The 23,216-nt window shown below is 39.3% G+C and overlaps 1 protein-coding gene across 4 annotated transcripts in view; it reads left to right on the forward strand.

Annotated features, from left to right (window-relative positions):
* Window positions 1-23,216, forward strand: part of IL12RB2 (interleukin 12 receptor subunit beta 2) — a 74,960-nt gene that overhangs the window by 2,145 nt on the left and 49,599 nt on the right. For 3 of the 4 annotated variants that reach the window (XM_034653651.1, XM_011228353.3, XM_019802517.2), the window contains exons 1-6: window positions 1,866-2,092; window positions 9,949-10,060; window positions 11,585-11,872; window positions 19,220-19,334; window positions 20,272-20,456; window positions 21,904-22,046. In XM_034653651.1, the coding sequence (XP_034509542.1) occupies window positions 9,985-10,060; window positions 11,585-11,872; window positions 19,220-19,334; window positions 20,272-20,456; window positions 21,904-22,046 (807 nt within the window). In that variant the 5' untranslated portion in view covers window positions 1,866-2,092; window positions 9,949-9,984. Of the gene's footprint in view, window positions 1-1,865; window positions 2,093-9,948; window positions 10,061-11,584; window positions 11,873-19,219; window positions 19,335-20,271; window positions 20,457-21,903; window positions 22,047-23,216 lie in introns of those variants that run through there. The other variant, XM_034653652.1, reaches the window with a different exon arrangement.

The raw sequence follows: 23,216 nt of genomic DNA on the forward strand, positions 1-23,216 counted from the left end.
TCAAGACAGTGTGGAGCACTATAGAGACTATAAAGAAATGTAAGATGTAGTTCCTGTCCTCAAGATGTTAAAACGGTTTGGGAAGACATTAATTATGAGAACACTTAGTATGTCAAGGATTTTAGGTGGCATGAATTCACCTATTATAGAGGAGGTGTGGGATCTAGTCTTGATCAAATTAATCTTTCAGTGATAAGCAGAAGAATAGGCAAAGAGAGGGGTCAAAAAGCAAGGCTGTCCCTGAAAAGGAAATGATATTATCCTTTTTCTTATAATAATAATAGCACATAATAATATTTATTGAGCTCTTGTTCTATACCAGTTACTGTAATAAGAGCTTCTTATTTAACCCTCACAATAATCCTGTGAGGGTGGTGCTATTTTTATTCTCATTTTACAGATGAGGAAACTCAAGTATGGAAGGTGGTTCTAATTTATCTAATTCTGAATTTACGTCTGGCTTTTCTTTATTATCTTGATCAACTTACAGATTTCCCCACCTATAGAATTGAGATACCAGTAGTTACTTTGTATAGCAGATGACCAAATATTAACAACTCAGTTATATGCTTTGCATTGTATTAAATTGTTAATTAAATGCCTATAAAAGATGATTAAGATTAGAATCTTAATTTACATCTCTTTTACAGTGGTATGCAGAGGAAGAGGTAAGCATTGAGTAAAACATCAGGCAGAGAAGTTGAGACATGGGGTTGTTTGTGTAGAGACGTCAATTGAATTCTTCATTTATATAAGAAACCTTGAGGAAAATTGTGGGATGATGATCACTAGTCTTAGCTCATCCCACCCCCTGTCACTAGCCTCCAATTATCTTCAGTTGCGAAATTCTTAGAAAATTCCGAAAACAAAGTAATTGTAATGTGCTTTAATATTTTTGATGCCTCATAGCACTTTATGAAAAGACTAGGTGATTGATGCTACAAGATGAAGCAAAACTTGCCAAGGTTTCCCAATACCGAAGATCCAAAGATAAATCTCATGCCACTGTCCACAAATAGAGACTTCAAGATGGAGGATGTCCAAGGAGAGACACTTCCAATAAACCAGGGAAGAAAATTTTAGTGAAAGAGGTTTAATTTTCTCAATAAATATCCATTGTCATTTTTCAAACAAGGAAAAGAGGCTTTGAAATGTGAAGTTACTTGTGATGGTGACACAGATAAAAGTAGAAGAACCAGGATGGCACCCAGTTCCTCAGGCCCTAGACACTGTGCTCTTTCTAGTACATCATCCTTCCTGAAAGTAAATGGCTTATTTTATTTATAGCTCTAGATCAATGCAGAGAGTGAAAATAGAGAAGGTTGGATTGTTAAAACTTATTTGAACAAGTGCTATGAAAATTGTTGGCTTTTGGAGCTAATCCAAGAAAGAGAATAGGAAACATAACACCACTAGTTGATTTGAATGTACCTTGTTTCTTCAAGACTCCATCCATGTCTTGTTTCTCCTTTCTTTATTTCTTTTTTGCAGTTCTCTTGTGGAAATGCTTATTCAGTTTACAAGATAGTTCACACTACAAATGATTTGAGGGTTGGAATGATATAAGATTCCCTAATGCATTTTAAATGTAATTTGTTTACACACCACATTTCAAAAGCCTATCTATTATGTCCAATGTGATATATCTGAAATGGAAATAAAGACAAGTAGAATTGGCAGAACATTTCAGAAAAATATAAAAGAAGGGGTAAAAGTGTAAGGGAACTTTTGTTAAGAAAAATGATGAAGTAGGGCACCTGGGTGGTTCAGTTGGTTGAGTGTCTGACTTTTGATCTTGGTTCCAGGTCTTGATCTCAGGGTCGAGAGTTCAAGCTCTACATTGGGCTCCACATGGGCATGGAGCCTACTTTAAAAAAAAAAAAAAAAAAGAAGAAGGAAAGAAAAATGATGAAGAGGTCATAAAGAGGGAAAGGAGAAAACCCTTTAACAGAAATAAATATAAAAAAAAAGGACCAAAACTTCAGAAGTCTTGTGATTTCAAGCAAGAAAAGAATGTTCCTACGTATAGGTGAACTTAGGAATACAAATGCTTACCAGTGAGATGAAAGAAAATTCAAGAGAGCCTTAGCAGGTGTGTAAGAAAGGAAAACAGTGTCTGTCCTGTCCAGTTTGGCTCATGTAAAGGGTGTTGCGACTATTGGGTAGAAAGAAGAAAAAGGGGGCGCCTGGGTAGCGCAGTCGTTAAGCGTCTGCCTTCGGCTCAGGGCGTGATCCCGGCGATCGATCGAATCCCACATCGGGGTCCTCCGCTGGGAGCCTGCTTCTTCCTCTCCCACTCCCCTGCTGTGTTCCCTCTCTCGCTGGCTGTCTCTCTCTGTCACATAAATAAATAAAATCTTTAAAAAAAAAAAAAAGAAAGAAAGAAGAAAAAGCAGAAAGGGTTGAGGTGATGTTACTTTCCTTGCCCATCACACCACTAACATAACATCATGAAGAGGCTGATTTGATAATTAGGGTCTGACAGGCCAGCATTTGTCCATGTTATGCCATGTGAAATTTTTCACTAAATGGTAGACTCAGAAGGAAAAAGGAAATAATGCTTCAGTCAAGAGACTGTTCTTTTTCATGACTTAGCTCATGAAAAGTCATGGAGAAGGTTGGCTCCAATGGCTAGGTGGCAAGTTATCTACTTGGTGGATATGATTATCCTTTCCCATCCTCATAGTGGACTAGATCATTAGAGGTGGTTACATATTGCATATATACAGTTTTTATGTTTGTTTGTTTCATCCTCTTTTGAGAGAGGGAGGAGGGTATCAGAAATAATGATTTACACTGAACTCTACCTCTGAAACTAATAATACACTATATGCTAATTAATTGAATTTAAATTTAAAAAAAGAATGAGTAGTTAAACTGATTATGAGTGGTATTTGTTGATTAACGGCTTCATTTTAGGGTAAAAATATAAGGAGCACAGCACAGGTTTTAGCATTAGGATCTTTTGCCAGAATAGTTTTGAACAATTTACCAGGTTGCCCTTAATCATCAGCACATCACTTTTTGGTAGAACTGTTCCCTTCCATAACCATATCCTTTTATATATCCATGAAGCAAAGCTACTGTAGATTCAGTAAGCATACAGTCTTTCTTTTACTCCAGTTTGATATTTTTTAAGCCTCTTACCTCTTATTTGGAGGTGGTTCTCTGCTCTATAATAAATCATATAATCTCAGCAAAAAGAAAAGAAAAGAAATAATGATTCAAGCTTCTGAAGATTAAAGCATCAGACATCATAATTGCTTTACTAGTGGGTATCATAAAGATAGTATTAATGTGCGTTGTGCCCAGAATATAGTAAGAGATCAACAAAGTATAGCATTAGTATTAATGGTAGAGTTAATTAGCACTATTTTTAATATTATGCTGCTACTGTTGTTACCGATCAGGAGCAGTCTCACATGCTAGAGGTAATGTTAGATTAGAAATCAGGAAACCTATGTTTTTTTTTTTGTTTTTGTTTTTGTTTCTATTTTAAAGACGATGTTCTAATTTTCCATTTACTGAGAGATTAGTTTTTTTTAAGATTTTATTTTTTTTGACAGAGAGAGCACAAGCAGGGGCAGTGGCGGGCAGAGGGAGAGGGAGAAACAGACCGCCCGCTGAGCAGGGAGCCTGACGTGGGGCTCAATCCCAGGACCCTGGGATCATGACCCGAGCCAAAGGCAGACACTTAACCGACTGAGCCACCCTGGCGCCCCAGGAAACCTATGTTCTGATCTGGATTCTGCTATTAATGACCTTTGGCAAGTCCCATCTTTTCTCTAAGCCTCAGTTTATCTATGTGTAAAATGGGGAAGGTAGAAGAGATGACCTCCAAAGTGTTGTCTTTATACTGACCTGCCACCAGTAAGACATGTCTGTAAGTAGCTTTGCTGGCAGAAGGGAAGGATTTTGTACTCTGCCTCATTGAGTCAACTGGGTAATTAAGGACGTTCATTTGTAAGACAGGAGCCTTAATGCACATCTAGAACAATCACTTGGTTGTTCTGCAGTGGCCCAGACTCAAATGTCAGCTATTGGGAGGGAAAGAAAGTAGCAGGACCATGGCAATTAATAGCTAACATTTGAAGTTCCTTCCTCCTCTGCCTTATTAAATTATTTGATAGCTAGGGTTAAGAATAAAGGTAGCCTAACATATGATTTTTTTTTACCTAGCTAAACAAAGCATATAATTCCAGTACAGTGAAAGTCATAAGTGATTTTAAAAAGAAATGCAAAAGCAGGACCCAGAAGGGAAAATGGGAGCTAGCCTCAATGGTGTGCCTCCTTAATTCTAGGTATTCTCATGGGTCCATCATGCTATCATATTAATCTTCCCAATAACTTTGTATAGTTCCGTATTACTGTACCCACTGTAAGAAATGGCACTCTAACAGTTAATAGCACACAGTGGGACTGAGATTCACTAGCCTTTTTCTTTTCCATAATGCCATACTGTTCCTTGACCTTAACATGGGGCTACAGAAGAAAAGTAATGTGGAAGTAGAAAGTGCTCCTGCCTACATGAAATTACCACCTGTGGTAAGGGTTTTTCCTAGCCTAGTAAAATATGATTTTGCAGTAGTGCATATTTTGTGCTTCTTCCTGGAGCAGTGGGGAAAGAGACTCACTGAGGGGTTGCCTCTGCCTTCCTGCCAGTTGCTATATTTCTGGCTGCTATATTTCCCTCACTGAGACATTGTTTTAACTATCTGGAAACTGTCACAATTTGAGTGATGAGTCAATGACATAGCATACTCTTTGATTTTCTGATTCAAGATGGAGTTGTAGTTTTAATATCAACCCTCTAGGCAGGCTGCCTGAAAGATGTTTACAGTTGATAGAAGGTTTCATTTTATTGGAAGATACCTCATTTACTTGAAGGTCTTTGAGGTTCTGAGTTTCTTATAAAAGGAGAAAGTATTTTACCAGGTATTCAAAGAGAATGAGCAAGTTCATGTTTGGATAAATGTACAATATAAACGGAACTTTATCCTCTATTTTGCCTATTTCATATGGTGTGTGCATGTGTATATATATATATATATGTATATATGCATGTTTCATATATATTTCTTATATACATATTGCATATGTATTTTATATACACATATTTCATATTTATACATTTAAAAATTCTTATAATAACTAATTAAATATTTTGATATTAAATATTTTACTTATTTGGAGACTATCATAGCTCGATAATTGCAGTACATATGGAAAGATACCCTGTAGATACCCCTTGTAGTCAGGAAGCAGATGTGTAACTGTTCATTCATAATTCAGTTTTCTTCTAGTTATCTTCTAGTTCAATTCATAATTTCCTTTATGCCAGAATATTCCAAATTTTAATGAAGCAACTAAGGAAGTGGTAATAAAGAAAAACTTGTTATTAATGATGTCAACCACAATGTGGCAGAATCAGATTTAATGTAGTTGTAATGTAGTTTCATTAAACTAGAAATAAAATAGATAAACACAGAAAAACTATTTAAGTTTTGTTCAGCTCAGCATATGCCTATTATGTGCCATAAATTGTGGGCTCTGCTCATGAGGAGTTTATAAGCAAATGGAAGAGACAGACAGATACCTAAATAAATTAGTTCTAGTTAATATGGCAGGTGCTAAGGTATGAGGATGACAGGATGCTATGCAGGAGGCTTCAGTCTGACCTAAAGACATAGCTAAGGCTTCCTAAGATTTGACAACTTCTTTCCTTCTCTACTACTATAACTGTGGTCCACATCATCATTTCTTACTAGGTTTTTGCGATTGCTTCCTAACTGGTCTGCTTGCTTCCACTCTGGCCCCCATACATGAAGCCTGACTAATTTTTTGCTTGTTTTTTGCCTTTGCATGTGTATATTTAATATAATTCATATCTTGTAACACCCCCAATTAAAACTCAGTTAGATAAATAAATAAAACCTCGAATTAAACATCAGTGATTTCCTGTAGATTTGAGAGTAAAATCCAGGCTCCTTTCCATGGCAAACAAACCCATGGTAGATCTGGCTCCTGGATCCTTCTCCACTTCATGTCCTACCATTCTCTGATCGCAGTCACTTCCCCTGCCACCCTGACCTTTTTTCTGTGCCTCACCCATAACCAGCTATTCCTCTGCCTCTAGTCTTCATCCTGAGTCTTCATTTGGCCTGTGCCAGTCTCAGATCAAGCTTCACTTCCTAGAAATGCCTTCATTGACCAGCTTCTCTCCTCTCCAGACTTCTCTCCCCTTAGCTTCTCTTATGTTTTTCTCTTATCATTGTCTGAATTTATTTGTTATTTATTTCTTTGTTTTCTGTCTCCCTATTCCAGAATGTTGGTTCCATGAGAACTGAAATCCTCTTTGCTCTATCCCTAGTTCCTGGCACATAGCAGCTGCTTAATACATATTTGTTAAATGAATGGCTGAATAAAAGGTTTCTGAGCTGAGTTGGGATGGATGAATAAGACTTAGCCATTCCAAGAACAGTGGAAAAGTAAGATAATAGAATCGGTAAAGATACAGAAGCATGCATTGGCATGAGATATGCAGGGAAACTAAGCAGCTCAGTGTTACTAGACAGCAGAGTGTCAGCAGAGAGTAGAGGTAGATGTAGTTGGTAATAAAGGCAGGAATTAGCTCATGGAGGCCATTGTATGCCATGACTTTGGACTATATGGTTTAGAGAAAGGAAACTGTCAGATTTCGATTTATATCAGTTTTTCTTAAACATTTTTAACCAAGACCAACAACAAATACATTTCAGGGGCACCTGGGTGGTTCAGTCAGTTAATGTGTCTGCCTTTGGCTCAGGTCATGATCCCAGATCCTGGGATGGAGCCCTGCATTGGGCTCTCTGCTCAGTGGGGAGCCTGCTTCTCCCTCTCCCTCTGCCTGCCACTCCCCTGCTTGTGCTCTCTCTGTCTGCCATATGAATAAATAAAATCTTAAAAAAATATACATTTTATATTTTGTGTAAACTGAGAGCCACCCCTAGATTCTAGAGACCGCCACATTCCTTGGCTCATGGCCCCCTTCCTCCATCTTCAAAGCCAGCAGTGGCAGATCCAGGCCTTCTCATATCACAGCTCTCTGACGGACTTTTTGCCTCCCTCACCTACTTTTAAGGACTCACTTGATTAGATTGGGCCCATTTGGATAATACAGGATAACCTCACCATCTCAGATCCTTACTTGTATTCGCATCTCCAAAGTCCCTTTGTCATGTAATGTAATATATTCATAGGTTCTTAGGGATTAGGCCATGGACATCTTTGGTGGCCATTATTCTGCCTACCACAGTGATGTTTATAGGGAGTTTTTTATAGCTCATCTTCTCCCCCTTCCTTCCTTTTATCTTTCTTTTAATAAGCATTTATTAAGTACTCTTTCCTAGTGCTGACACAGCAGTGAGCAAGACAGCCAGTGTTCCTGCTCTCTTGGTGGCTTAAATTCTAGCACAGAGATAGATTATAGACAAGTAGTCAAGTAAAAGTAAACACAGTAGTTATAGACTGTACCATGAAGGCAATAAAAAAGGTGATGAGTAGAAAGTAACTGGGCAAGACCACTTTAGCTAGGTGGTCAGAGAGGGGCTGTCTGAGGAAGTGACACATGATCTGAGATCTGAATGGTGTAAGTCAGTCGGCTACTAAGAAACAGAGGAAGAGGATTCTAGCAGAGGAAATGGAAAGTTCAGAGTCTCCGGGTAGCAAAAGACATGTCTTATTCAAGGAACAGTCTGAAAGCCAGTGCAAATGGAGCATAGTAAGCAAGGCAGAAAAAGTTGAGCAAATGATGGTGGCAAGACAGGAGAAGTGAGGCCATGCAGTGCCTGAAAGATCGTGTGCGGTAAGGATTTTGGATTTTATTCTAACAGCAAAGGACATATTTAAGGGTGTTAAATAGTGGTGGTATGAAAAAGGTAATGTAATGTGATTTATACTTCTAAAAGGTAGTCACTATGTGCAAATGACTTAGAAAGGGGTAAGGATGGATTGGAGAGATACACTCAGGGGCTACTGTAGTCATCTTGGGGAGAGATGACAGTCTTTTGGACTAGAGTGGGGACCGTAGGAATGGAGAGAAGCAGATTGATCTCTGATATATTTTGGAGGTAAAATTGATTGGACTTAATGATGGCTTGGTTGTAGGGGATGGGAAAGAGAGTGGGATCAAAGATGACTTCTAGGTTTTTGAGCAACTTCAGTTATTTACTGAAATCAAAAAGGCTAGGGAAAGAACCAATTTGGGGAAGGCAGACCAAGAATTCCAACTGATCATGTTAATATTGAGCACTCTACTAGAGGTCCAAGAAGTGATGCAAGGAGACAGATTGGAGCTTGGAGAGATGTCTGAGTTGAAGATATGCATCTGAGAGTCATTAGCATACAAATAATTTCTAGAGCCAGTTGACCAGATGAGATCCCCTAGGGAGGGAATAGAAATAGAGAAAAAATGTCTTGAGTGAGCTGAGGTCCTCCCAGAGTTGAAATTCAGGAGGCGGAGGAAGAACAACCAGCAAAGACTATTAAAAAGGTGCTAAATTTTTTTGGAGCTTTCCTGATTGATGGCTAGGCTAGAAGTAGAAACGTCAAAGGAGCAAATGGGGACATTTCTATATACTCACTAGAAGCAGTACTGTTGTATCGCTAGCACTTAACAATGTGCCTGGCACATGAAAGATGTCCTATTGAATGAATGAGTGAATTTTTTTTAAAAAGGCCAATATGGTCTGGCTTATCATTTTTTTTTTTAGAGATTTTATTTATTTATTTGACAGAGAGAGACAGCCAGCGAGAGAGGGAACACAAGCAGGGGGACTGGGAGAGGAAGAAGCAGGCTCCTAGCGGAGGAGCCTTGTGGGGCTCGATCCCAGAACACTGGGATCACGCCCTGAGCCGAAGGCAGATGCTTAACGACTGAGCCACCCAGGCGCCCCAGGTCTGGCTTATCTTTAGGTATGGGAGTAAAAGGTGAACATTTGCATTGGCTGGTTCCCAGTGGCCTAACATCACAGAAATTTCCAGCCTAATTTATGGATTTTTGGCCCACTTTTAATAGAATTTAGAGAATTTCCTAATGAGTAGTAGAGCTATTCCTTAGGTTTAAATTTGGAAACTATCAGAAATCACCAGTTCATATTTTCTGAAACATTCAAGATAGAAATATGTAGTAAAATAAACAACTAGTGAATAAACAAGCAAACAAACGAGTAAAACTGAACTTTTGTAGAAGACTCCAACAACTCCCTTTCTTATGACCAAAGAGATCAGTCTTTTGCTAAGTTCCAGGAGAGGGGTATGAGCCACTTTTTAATTTCCTGTTACTTCTAGAAGCACACGAATAGCTCAGAAATTCTCATTATTCTTGGGATTTAACACCGCTATGTTTGACTATGTTGGTACAGCCCTGTTTGGAAGAAAAAAATTTTTGTGTGTGACTGAGGCTCAGAAGGTTAAATAACTTGTGCACAGTCTCAAAGTTCATTTTTATTTTCACTATTTTATTTTATTTTACTTTATTTTTTAGGGGGTTGGGCAGAGGGAGAGGAAGAGAGAGAATCTTAAGCAAGCCTCACATCCAGCATGGAGCCCGACGTGGGGCTCAATCTCACAACCCTAAGATCATGACCTGAGCCAAAATCCAGAGTCAGATGCTTAACCTTAACCAATTGAGCCACCCAGGCATCCCACAGTCTCAAATTTCTTAAACCCAGTTCTAAAGGACCCCAAAGGCCATGTCTCTTCTCCCACCCTTTGCTAACACCAAGAAGCTTAAGTGAATGGGGGTTAGAGGTGGCTAAGATTTTCAGTTTACTAGTTTTAAAAGTATACTTCGTTAAAAAAATCTTAACAATATAGGGAAATTAAAGGGGCATTTTAAGTCCTGCATGATGTTGGTTCTGGTATTTTCTGAATATATTTAACATGAATGAATTTGTCTTCTTTTACAAGGAAAATTACAGAGGTGTATTCCCGAGCTGACTGTTCATGGCACATACAGTTGGAGGGTGCTCATTGGCACTTATTTTTATCATTGTGTTGTTGTTGGTTAAAGCAAATATAGGTAAGATATTTCTATAATTGAATCTGTAGAAGGATTTGCGGTTTAAACTCTCAGTTACAGATGAAATATGTATTTGTGGGAATTGTTCTGGTAGTTGGTCTTTTGTAGTCAGTCTGCTCTCATTTTAAATGGGTAAGTCTGGTTCCTGCTCTATAACTAATATGCATTTTATTTAAATTATGCTAATATATGAGTCCAGTCATATAATTTCTCCTTAAAAAGTGGCTAGGCAACCGCACAGCTGGCATTGTGCATTTTACTGAAATGAAAAATGATAGTGTGTTTTAACAAAGGGTATGCATGGGTGAATTCAACTATGCTAAAAAAATAATGACTGACATTTTCCTTGCCTTTTCTTTACTGGGAGCTTACATTTTTACTTCCTAGCTCATTACAGTCAATGAAAATCAAAGAAGCAGAGAACCAACGTATAAGTAGGATGCGAGGGGAGAGTAAAAGAGAGTGACTTCGTTTTAGTTCTGAAAATAAAAAAGATTTTTTTATTTAAAATGAATTTTTAGTATTTCCTTTATTTGATCTAAATAACTTTTTTACCAATTTCTGTTTAGTGTAGTTAATCAAAATAATCTTACAATTACCAAAAAAAAAAAAAAAAAAGACTTTCAGTGGAGGCTTTCCATCACATCAGAAAATTCAGGGCAAATCTATAATTCTGAGGTTCTTTCATTGGCAGAACTACCAAAAACTGTTCATTTCTAATTAGTTGTCATTTATTTACACAAAAACTTCTAGAGAATAAGAATGACCTCTCTTTTAATTAGTTTAATACAGTATCTGGCAATAAATAAATAAATAAGTAGACTCTTTTAAAAAGAATACATTCATGTAATGTCATATTAGCTGTATCGGGTTGTGGTTCATCTAGCCCAGGGTCTTGAATCTTGAAGGAATACCAAAGTGTGGCATGGGGGACCTAGTTTTCATCCTTGATGCCAACCACAAACATGCCAGAGCCACTGAATATTTTCTTTTGTTATAAAATAATGTTATAGATTATATATACTTTATACCACTATAGCAAGAGAAAGTAGTATTCCTAAATCTATCCCTTAGAGTTTGCAATAGCTTTTCAAATGGTTATTTGTTTTTGTTGTTTGTTGCTTTTTTCCTTTTTGCTCTGAGTCTTGAAGTAAGCCTTATAAATCAGAAATGGGGATGGAAGCAAATGTGATTTATTGTGGAAGTACTTTTCAGTAGTCTGGTGAATAATTTGCATATAAGCGAGATTGGTTTTTCCTGGTCCTCTGTTCCTGAGTGTTCTTCCAACCCTATTTTCTTAGAACTCTTAGTCTTTGAGAACAATGCATCTTTTAATTAAAATACAGTTAGACTTTAATGTGGTTGCCTTCTGTCCTCATTGTGTATCACCAATATAGCCAGAGCAATGTGGGTTATTTATATTTCCATGATTTGATGGGATTAATTTTACCCTGCTGTTGAGAATCACACAAACCCACCATTTTGAAATGGGTTTCTTACATGCTGACTTGTGTCTTATTGCAGATGCATGCAAGAGAGGAGATGTGACTGTGGAGCCTTCCCATGTAATTTCACTTGGATCAGCTGTCAATATTTCATGCTCTTTGAAGCCCGAACAAGGCTGCCCACAATATTCCAGTTTAAACAGGTTAATCCTCTACAAGGTTAACGAAAAAATCAATTTGCTGCATGGTCACTTCCTCAGTTCTCAAGTCACAGATCTTCCTCTGGGTACAACAGTGTTTTTCTGCAAATTGGCCTGTAGCAAAAGGAAGGAATTACGAATATGTGGGGCAGAGATCTCAGTTGGTGGTGAGCATTCCATTCTGAATTCTTAAAAACTAGTCATGTTTTGGTATTTGTCATGTGTTAGACAGACATCCAAATATAGGGCAGTGTTCTTTTTTCTCCTGCCACATGGATATATTTTATCTTGATAGCAATATGAGCACCTCAGTGTGAGAAATCCAGAAAGCAATAGAATTGGGATCTCATTTCGTAGTGTTCTCTCTCTCTCCCCCCTTCCCTCCCCCATTTTTTTTTTCCCTCTTAAGACCAGGGACTTATTGTCCTTGGACTCCAGTGGCACAAAAGAGAATCTCTACAGCTGAATTGTCATGCCTTCTTGATTTATGAGAATTTGTTCAAAGCTACAGCCTCCTAAAAAGAAAAAAGAGATACCTTTTTTGACTTATGAAGCCCAGGTTGACTACACAAGAATGAGCAATTCTCCTTTCCCTAACTTAATAGTCCTTACATCCACATTCACTCCTGATCACTGGTTATCATACTTAGCAGAGGTTAAAGGAGAACTGGGTTTTCTAGAAAACTCCATGAGGCAGAACAGATGCTTTGTCAGGAGAGTTGAGTTATATAGTCTCAGGGAAGCAAGAGTGAGGGAATGAGCCAGAAAGGACCAAAGCAAACACGAGGAGGTCAAATTACTGAGCTGGCCACAGTACAAACAGAAAATACAGCTGGTTGCTTGGTCACTAGGGACATTCCCAGAAAAAAACATATGGGAATACAATGACAGGGAAAGAGAACAATTTAACTGTCATTGGTCAAAGTTCACCCATAGGGTATCAACTCCCCTACATGCTGGCTTGCACTGCTGGTCCCTCCAGGAAGCTGCTGGAAGTAAGAACTAAGACATCAGAGCTGGCATCTATAGCATGAGCCACAGTGCCCCGGGTGAGCCCGCAGTATACCTGCCTAAAGCTTGTAGACTGCAGCCCACACCCTTAGCCTTGAAGGCTCGCCAGGCAAGCTAGTGAGCATGCATGGGCTCTGAGTCATCCCAGGACACTCTGTGCCTCCATGGTTCCAGAGAAGCTCCGGAGTGGCTGATAAGAGGCCTGTGGAAAGTAGGAGGACTGCAGGCTGACTGACCAAGATGCAAGGACAGAGCCCCTGACATGAAAACATGATACAGAGCTCAATGAGATTCTTTTCAGCAAAGAGGGAAACCACTTTTCTGTAACCTATAAAGATATGGTTGGTGCTAAGCAATCTTGCCAGAGAGCCATCAGAAGCACTGAGCAGAACACCAAGGAAACAGCCAGATGAATCATTGGAGGCTAAAGGAGACATAATCCAGATCCAGGCCTCCTCTTCCCATTCGTGGCCTCCTGTTCACACCACCTACGGGTCATGTATTCTCAGGTCTGACTGCCTGTGGTGTCCTAAAAGGAGCATGGGCTTTGAAGCCCAACCCTCTCACTAACAGTGTACTGATAGGCAGTTTCAATTCTCTGAGCTGTAGATTCTCTCTGTGTTATCAAGATACTAACACCTACTTCATAAGATGGTTGTAGTGATTAGATGACACCTGGTATGCAAAGTGTTTCATCTAGTACCCAGCACATAGAAGGCACTGAGGTGATAAGCTCTAGGGTGGAGGTTACAGCTGGCTTGACTCTTCTTCCTGTGTGCAGCATGTTGGGTACAAGTCCATTTCCCTTGAAAGAAAGTACAAGAAAGTGATAGACAAATGAAAATTTCTCTAAAAAACACCATTGGCCCTCACCTCTTCTGTCCTCAGAACACCTGAATGTTTCACCCAGGTAACTTTCAGTCTTGGTAGACCAATATTATGTATTTGTGTTGGACGTTCCCAGGCCTGTGATGTCAGTTGCTGCTGATGTTTTTCTTCATATTTATTAGGCTATGATAGCCTTGGAGGTCAGTATTCTTGCACTTGTCCTTAGCCATCCCGTTCCATTTCCTACCTTTTCTCAGGTATGTTAGAGTGCTGCAACCCCTTTCCATTTGTAAAGTTTCCATCCAGAGGGGTGCCTGGGTGGCTCACTCGGTTAAGCATTGACTCTTGGTATCAGCTCAGGTCTTGATCCCAGGGCCGTGAGTGCAAGCCCCACCTTGGGCTCTGCACTGGGTGTGGAGTCTACTTAAAAAAAATTTTTTTTCCATCCAGAGTATGGAGATGCATTTGTGACAGTTTGCAGCCACAGAAGACCTAGGGAGATGGTTAAGAGGATCTGTCATGGTGCAGCTCAGTTGGGTGGTACTGTTGGAATGTTGCTTGTCCAGTGTGCTCACATGGTAACTACACCATCAATGGCTGCTCTTTGAGCAAGTTTAGCACCTTTGAGGTGAAGGACTGACTGGAAGCAACACCTTTTTCTGAGTATAGCTAGTCATTCCAAGAATAGACGTGATGAATTTTGGTTTCACCTAGTACAGTAAGCTTAATCTTATCAGTAAGGGAGTAAACAACCCCTTTTCTTTTTTGTGATAGTGGTATCCTTTTTTGTAGCGCGTTGTATATCCTGAGAATGCTGTCATAAAGTGGGCTGGTCTTTCAGAACTGGGAATGGGTAATTGGGCCTTTTCTTCCCAGCCCCTCCCTGGGCTTGGGCGGCTCTGCTACCAAGAGCTCATTCATGTTGTGTAGTAACTAAGCAGTCAGTGCTCTAGCTTAACCTCACAGCATTGATCCACAAACTACTTAGAAAATCAAGGTAATAAATGAAAGACAATGGATCCTTGCTTGGTTGTTTTCAATATATGCTTCACTGTTGATATTTCTGAAAGCTATTTTTCTAAGATAGTTAATGTCCCATAGTAAGTAGGGCTTTTAAACACAATAACAACCATGGGGCGCCGGGGTAGTTCAATCAGTTTTTCTCTGAATCTTGATTTCAACTGGAGTTATGACCTCGGGGTTGTGGGATTGAGCCCCACATCGGATTCCATGTGGAGCCTCCTTGGGAGTCTCTGTTTCCCTCTCCTTCTGCCCCTCCCCCGGTTGTACTCTCTCTCTAAAAAAACCAAAAACAATAACAACCATAATACTCGTAACAATTTATTATATTGCAAGCTATTTTAATTTTCAGAGGCTTTGATTTCTGTCCTTTTTTTGGTGTCAGCTATTATACACTCGTATTGAAGAGAATGAGATCTGGTTTCACCTGAGACAGTTTCTGTCAAAACCATGTCCTGGGCTGAAGTAGACACCTTGATTTCATGGTGTGGGGACCTCATGTTGTGAAAGTTGACTTGACTTTCAGTACAAGCTGTGCTTTTTAAAATGAGAGCCTCCACAAACTTTTAGGAGTAGAGGTACAAGTGAGAACTTAAAGGTGCCGAATGCTTTATATCTCATTTGGTCATCATTACCCCTAGGAAGGGTTAAGGTGATAATGGTGGTTTGAACACATGTATTTACATTGATTCCCCTGAAATTAAGCCAACACGCAGTAAAGAAAGTTTTCTAGAGGCACAAATCGTAAAGGACAAAAGGGATGGGAGGTGAGACATATCAACAAACTTTTGGAAGCTGGAAAGCAGGTAGACCAGTGATAATTGGCTTAGCCACCAGCTGGCAGTGAGAAATGTCATGATGCAACATGACTGAATGCAGAAGCTACCACCTCAGAAAGACTCAGAAATTAGTGACACTATGTCCTTCTGAGAGTGAGGGTAAGAATGGGACCAAAAATGAGAGATTTGATTGAAAAATCTATTTGAAAACCAGATTGTCATATCTCTTTCCCAATTCCATGTAGCTAGACATTCACTGCTCTCCTACTCTGGTGTAAGACTGGAGGCTTGGCATTAAAGGGTCACTAAACTAGTAGCATCCTGGAAAACAGAGGGGATTAAAGGAACATTTACATTCAGCTCCCTTCAGCCCTGTACCTTCCTCCACTCAAGTTAAAATATCCTTTTCTGGGAAATCTGATAAGTCTGAGAGGAAATATCTAAAATTATTTCCAACATAGGTTCCCAAGAAAACCTCACCAGATCAGCTTGGGGTGAAACCCAGAGTCAGCAAACACTCCTCAGCTGACACACATGCAGAGCTCCAATCTGTAATTTCGTGTCTCACTCCTATACATGAGTAAAAATATAACAATCTGGGGAAAATGTCTACTATGAAAGATAGAAACCAGAACAAACATAGGAACAAAGCATATAAGCTAGGTGGAAGAAATAGAGTGTATTCAGGGAGAAGAAATGTTAAAAAACAGAAACTATCCTTGATACCCTCAGAAAATTACAAGAAACTACTGCATACAGAACAAAAAAAGGATGGTGTGTGGAAAGAAAATACTCAGAGAATATAAAACATTGCCCCTGAAGATAAATGAAAAACTTAATAGGAGGGTAGATATATACACTGAGGAGGTTTTTCCTTGAGAGTAGAGCAGAAAGACCAAGAGCTTAAAAATATAGAAGATAATGTATAAAATTAGAAGAAGATCCAACCTATAAAAACTGGGGATTTTTAGGAAGGAAAACACAGAAGAGAATCAACAGAGAAATAATTCAAGACTATTTCCCAAACTGAAGGATATTAGTTCCCAGAATGTATGAACTCTGAGAATCCAGAAGAGAATAGATCCTCATTAAGCATAACTTTGTGAAAATTCAGAAGAGTGGGGACAAAGAAAAGATTTTACAATCCTCTGAAAATTATAAACAGTGGTTCAGGAATCAAAATGGCTTCAGGCTTTTTTTTTTTTTTTAAGATTTTATTTATTTGTCAGAGAGAGAGGGCACAAGCAAGAAAACAGCAGGCAGAGTAGACAGAGCAGGCAGAGGGAGAAGCAGGCTCCCCGCTGAGCAAGGAGCCCTTCCTGATGCAGGACTCAATCCCAGGACCCAGGATCATGACCTGAGCCAAAGGCAGATGCTCAACCAACTGAGCCACCCAGGTGTCCCTGGCTTCAGGCTTCTTTTTTTTTTTATTTTTTATTTTTATTTTTTATTTTTTATTTAAGATTTTATATATTTATTCGACAGAGATAGAGACAGCCAGCGAGAGCGGGAACACAAGCAGGGGGAGTGGGAGAGGAAGAAACAGGCTCATAGCGGAAGAGCCTGATGTGGGGCTCGATTCCATAACGCCGGGATCACGCCCTGAGCCGAAGGCATACGCTTAACCACTGTGCCACCCAGGTGCCCCCCTGGCTTCAGGCTTCTTAACAGCACCCTAGAATGTAGAAGACAGCAGAGCATTGCATCCAAAATCCTGGATGAAAATTCTTTTCAATTTAGAATTCAGTACTCAGCCAAAGTATCAGTCAGGTGTGAGGGTAGAATAAAGACATTTTTAATCATGTTCAAAATATTTCCTCCCTGTACCCTTTTCCAGGGAATTACTGGAGGATGTACCCCACCTCCACATATAATTAAATCAGGGGAGAAGAAAGAATTGAATTTAAGAAACAGGAGATCAAACGCTGGAAAATGAAGGCATTTCCGTTATACTAAGGGCTGGCAATATCAGAATAACAGCTGTGTACCAGGCATGGAGGCAAACCTGTCTTGTTGGATAGTTCCCAAAGCCCCAAGAAAGAGGTCTTCGGGCAAATGAAACAGCATGTGAATATTTGAACAGTGGTTCAGATAATTGGCTTGAGAGTTTGGAATTATATTAATAATAAGAAAACTAATGGAAGAACAAGACAGTTTTTTACTGGCTCCAAGATAAAAAAAAAAAAAAAGTTGTATAGAAAGTGAGAAGTTAATGTGGTAGTCTAAGTGGATCCCTCATAAGTAGTTATGTATACAGATATATACAGTGTATATATACATTTAACCATGCTCAAAACATTTCCTTCCCTGAACCCTTTCCCAGGGAACTGTATACAGTGTATACAGAGTGCGAGTGTGTGTGTGTGTATATATAGTTCATATATATTCAATATAAGATATACATATTTCATATACATGTATATGTGTGTGTGTGTGTGTGTGTATATATATATATATATATATATATATATATATGAAAGAGTCTTCTTTCAGGAAAAGAAAGTTTATTATTTCATTAAACAAAACTACATGAGCTACCTAGTATTATACCCATTTTATAGATGAAGAAACTCGACTTCTGAGAAGTTAATCTGTCCACTGTCACATAGCGGGCAATTATTGTGCCTGGGTCTGTGATGTTTGCTAAAGACAAAAAAAAAAGCCATTTATTCTACCAATTACAGGTGGTTGTTTTTTGTTTTTTGGTACAGACAATATCTAGGACTTCAGTGGTATAATTGTCTTATCTCACCCAAATGAAACAACTCTTACATGTGGGTCTCAGTATTAGAATAGAATGAGATGAATGAGTAACAGTATTTTCTCTTACCTCCACTAAATCTAAGAAACTCCTAGCTTTGGGTTTACATCTGACTATAAAATGGCTTAATTTACAAATACACACCTTTGATAGAAGGGACCTGGCCTGCCTTGTACACTTTTGTGTGTCCATAGCTAGCACTATGCCCAGCCCATGGAAGGTTCTCAGTGTCCACGTACATAAAGAATCAGTTTATAAAAATTCATAAAGTGTTCCAGGTGATGCTGCAGAAATTAGGTTTAGCTGGTACAGCCCAGTAGGACACGCCTAGGGCCAGTGGGTAAAATGTCTTGGCAGCAAATATCAGGTCTATGAAGAGGAAGAGACCCTAATCTTTAGAGGTGTCTAATATTTGAATGGACTTCACTCTAAATAAACTCATCATCACCAGTGGTAATGGAGCTAGCATTGGATGTTCACCTGTCAGGGAGAATGGGGGAATGTGGTGGTAAAAGCCTCGGACTCAAATCAGCTACTCCTGGGCTGGAGCCCTGAGTCTGCCTCTTCACAGTTTTGTAATTTGGGACAAGATAGTTATCCTCTAAGTCTTAGTTTCCTCTTCGATAAATTGAGGATAATAACAATAAATACTTTATGGAGCTGCTGTGATGCTTCATTGAGAAAAACCTCATATAATGCATAGGACTTGGCATGTAGCGTTTGATCCATATTCACTGTTGTTATTAGAAGACATTCATGGGGCGCCTGGGTGGCACAGCGGTTAACCGTCTGCCTTCAGTTCAGGGCGTGATCCCAGCGTTGTGGGATCGAGCCCCACATCAGGCTCCTCTGCTATGAGCCTGCTTCTTCCTCTTCCACTCCCCCTGCTTGTGTTCCCTTCCTCGCTGGCTGTCTCTATCTCTGTTGAATAAATAAATAAATAAAATCTTTAAAAAAAAAAAAAGATGACATTCATGCCTTGGAAGCAAATTTGAACGTGATGAAATCTAGACATAGGGGAAGTATTGTTTTCTTATTGCAAAATAATAACAAAGTGATTGAGATATTAACTGTGTGCTGTTTAAAATATGAGGTTTTGCATTTTGTTTTTAAAGTTGTTCCAGAACAGCCTCAAAACTTATCTTGTATACAGAAGGGAGAACGTGGGACTGTGAACTGCACCTGGGACAGAGGAAGAGACACCTATCTATATACTACATATACTTTACAGTAAGTGAGAGACTATATTTTTGCAGCTGGTTTGTAGGTATTATCTTAAACTACACTTGGAAATATCTAACAGTTTTATTTTTACCGGAGAGAAGAAGCAATAGACACTTCTAGGTAATTAGGTACTTAAAAAAAAAGAAAAGAAAAGAAAAGTCTAGGGTTCATCAATAAAACTGACCCATTTCAGCTAGAGTGTGAGAACTAAGGTCTTGGATCTGAGATTTAACTTGGAATTCTCTTCAGGGCAGCTGAGGCCCATGTTATGGATATCCCTCCCTGCTCTGAGAGGGTTAAACTGGCTGCATTATAGCCTTTCCCTGTTTTGTAGTTGCAGACTCTTGGGGTCATAATATATAAATAGACTCATTCTTGTGGTAGCTTTCCGTTAGCTTTGGAGGAGTTTCTTTTTAAAGCACCTTTGCCTGACCTGAAAGTCCACACAAAGGAGAGTCTGGGAGAGTCTGTTCCCTGGAGTTGATCCCATAATCCCATCCGAAGATCCAGCTGGTTTGCCAGCTAAGTGAGCAGGAAATGGGGAAAGGACGTGGAGCGCAGGGTTCCAGTCTGTACTAGAAGCTGGCCCTTCTGTGCAGAAAATGCCTAGCTGGCCATGGATCCTTTGTATAACAATTAGATCTGCCCTAAGGAGCCAGGATTCCAGCCAGGGTTTTGGGAATTTAAGTAGTGTAGGTCTGGTTACTTATCTACATGAACATCAGAAAGTCTCAATCCTACCAAAAAAGGGGAAAGGGGAGAAAATATAGTCCCATTTATGACCATAGAATACAAATATTCCCATAATGTATCCCCTAGTAATAAGACTAACCTTAACAAAATGTCTAGAATTTAAAATATTTGAATTTTCTATTCCTTTGTACTAGAAGGAGCAAGTAGCTCATAAAGGATCTTGCTAAACACAATTGTCTTTTATTTACAGGTTAAATGGACCAAAAAATTTAACATGGCAGAAGCAATGTAATGGTCATTATTGTGACCATTTGGACCTTGGAGTCAACCTAACCCCTGAATTGCCTGAATCCAGCTACACAGCCAAGGTCACTGCTACCAATAGACTGGGAAATGCTTCTTCGTTTCCATCCACATTTACATTCTTGGACATAGGTACATTTTATTTCACTTTTTGTAGGTATCATTCATTGGTATATGAACGTTATTTTAAAAATCACTTGAGGGGCGCCTGAGTGGCACAGTGGTTAATTGTCTGCCTTCGGCTCAGGGCGTGATCCCAGCGTTATGGGATCGAGCCCCACATCAGGCTCCTCTGCTATGAGCCTGCTTCTTCCTCTCCCACTCCCCCTGCTTGTGTTCCCTCTCTCGCAGGCTGTCTTTATCTCTGTCGAATAAATAAATAAAATCTTTTAAAAAAAATAAATAAAAAAATAAAAATCACTTGAATGTTCTATACGTGATTGTTTCAAAAGGGACAGTGTCACAAGGAATAGATATGACTTTGATGCAAGTGAAAGAGTGCATGATCCTAGAACTTTATAGAGATAGTCGTACAAAATGGAATATTCAACATTATTCTCTCCATTGGAGAAAAAAGAGCTCAGTCCTATGGAGGCTCTAGCTGCCAGTGATACCACTTGCGTGAGGACAGGGTTCTGCAAGGTTATTCATAAAGCTCAGTGTAGGCATTCCTTGGCACAGGTGTCTTTTTACCCCCATGGTTACCCCACTGTTCTGAGATGGGCCACCTGTAGGCCTGCTGGGCCAGAGCAGAGGTGTCAACTATCAATAAAGTGTATCCAGGTACATTAAATGCATCTCGCTCTGAGAATACCTACATCCATTCCTCTCATCACCTTGGGGGCTGGAGTGAGCCAGTCCCAGCACATTTCTGAGCAAATATAATTAGCCCAGTTGAATCAGAGGCCCATCTCAAGCATCCCCAAGTTCTGACCATTCCAGGTAGGACTGGGCTTCTGGCCTGCCTTAAGTTCTGGCTTATACTGTGCATGTCTCTGCCCTCTTCCCACAGCACCTCTTTGCACACATACTGCTATGAGTCTTGTCATAGGCATTTACCATACATTTTCCTATCACACTTCTCCTCATCTTACCTTCTATTTCTTCACATTGACTCTTCCTCTGTAAGGAACCTTCCTTCCCTTTTATTCTTTTCCTGTGTTCTCTGTTCCTCTGCCCCTTCCATATGACCTTTTCCTACCAATGTTTCTTCCCTTTCGGAGAGGTGATCACGGCTAGCCACCTCTGCCTTCTCAGTCATTGGAACTCTCAAGTTTGGCACATTGGTTTTCTTGATACATTGGATTAAATGCAGTCGACACTATCACTAATGTTGGAGGTAGTTTATTTGGTAAAAATGAAGGTAGATTAAGGAGAATTATTTTAGTTATTTCGTAGTGAATCAAACTTTTTCTTCTCTGAAAAGCCAGGGGTTTCTCTCTTATATATTTCACCAACTTTAGTGGTCATGTATCTTTGAAATGAGTTTTGTTCAATTCTTTCTAGCTCATGTCAAAACAAAGGTTATTCCCGATTGTGGAGCCTGAATCACACTTTTTTTGTTTGTCCTGATTACCAGTGAGGCCTCTTCCTCCATGGGATATCAGAATCAAATGTGTAAACGCTTCTGTGAGCAGATGTATCCTTCAGTGGAGCGATGAGGGGCTGGTGCTGCTTAATCGACTCAGGTATCGGCCCAACAGCAGCGGGTCCTGGAAAATGGTAATGGTTTTGAGAGTAAAAGGAAAAATCAGGGAGGGGCTCTTAATATCACTGCACAGATCTCTCTCTTTTCATGCCAGCAAAGTACTGGGTTTGAGAATATTTAGCCCTGAAGTACACACTTGAGATGGATCAGATAGTCATATACACCTCTGTTTGCTAATAAATATCTTGAATTTTGATCACTGATTCTGAAGTTTTTTTTGAAGATTTTATTTATTTATTGGAGAGAAAGAGAGAGCACAAGCAGAAGGAGAAGCAGGCTCTCCTCTGAGCAAGGAGCCCAATACTGGACTCGATCTCAGGACCCTGGGATCATGACCTGAGCCAAAGGCAAACGCCCAGCCGAATGAGCCACCCAGGCATGCCTGATTCTAAAATGTTTTTAGCCACAGGCTTCTGCAAACCAATATTAATTTTCTGTGATTTATTGCTAGTAAAGGATTCATTTCACCTTGTTATGCTACCCCTCCCTCTGTATGACTTTTTAGTAATTTTTTAAACATACTCAAAAGAGGAATATTAGGGAATGTCTGTTTAGACTTATATGGAATTTAATATTTCAAAGATAAAGATGCACACTTTGATTTCATATTAGACATTAATTTCTTTATAATTAGATTTTAAGATTATAATTCCTCTTAGTATTTTGTAAAATATAAAGGCTTATAATAATAACAAAATGTAACTTCCACATATAGCTGAAACTCAGGAGAAATATAGTAATTAAGTTTTTAATATAATTAAAATTTTCTTTCTGAAGCCAGTTCTATGTCTGTGTTAAAACATTTATCACATTGGGGGCTCCTGGGTGGTTCATTTAGTTAAGCATCTGCCTTCAGTTCGGGTCATGATTCTGGGGTCCTGAGATCGAGCTCTGATCTCTGCTCAGCAGGGAGTCTGCTTATCCCTCTCCCTCTGCTCCTACCCTTGCTCATGCTTGCTCTCTCTTGCTCTCTTTCTCTCTCAAATAAATAAGATCTTAAAAAAAAAATCATTTATCACATTGTAATTGTGACCAAATAAAAGATAATCTCTGGAAAATTCTCCAAGGCTTTTCTGAAAAATGGTATTTTTCAGCTTGTTTCAGGATCCCCCTTGGGGCTTTTATAGATGGGTTCCTAGACCCCAGAGTTTGTTTTTATGAGAAGCTAATTCAGATTGACATCA

The sequence above is a fragment of the Ailuropoda melanoleuca genome, chromosome 2, assembly GCF_002007445.2.
Source record: "Ailuropoda melanoleuca isolate Jingjing chromosome 2, ASM200744v2, whole genome shotgun sequence".
NCBI classification, from domain to species: Eukaryota; Metazoa; Chordata; class Mammalia; order Carnivora; family Ursidae; genus Ailuropoda; species Ailuropoda melanoleuca.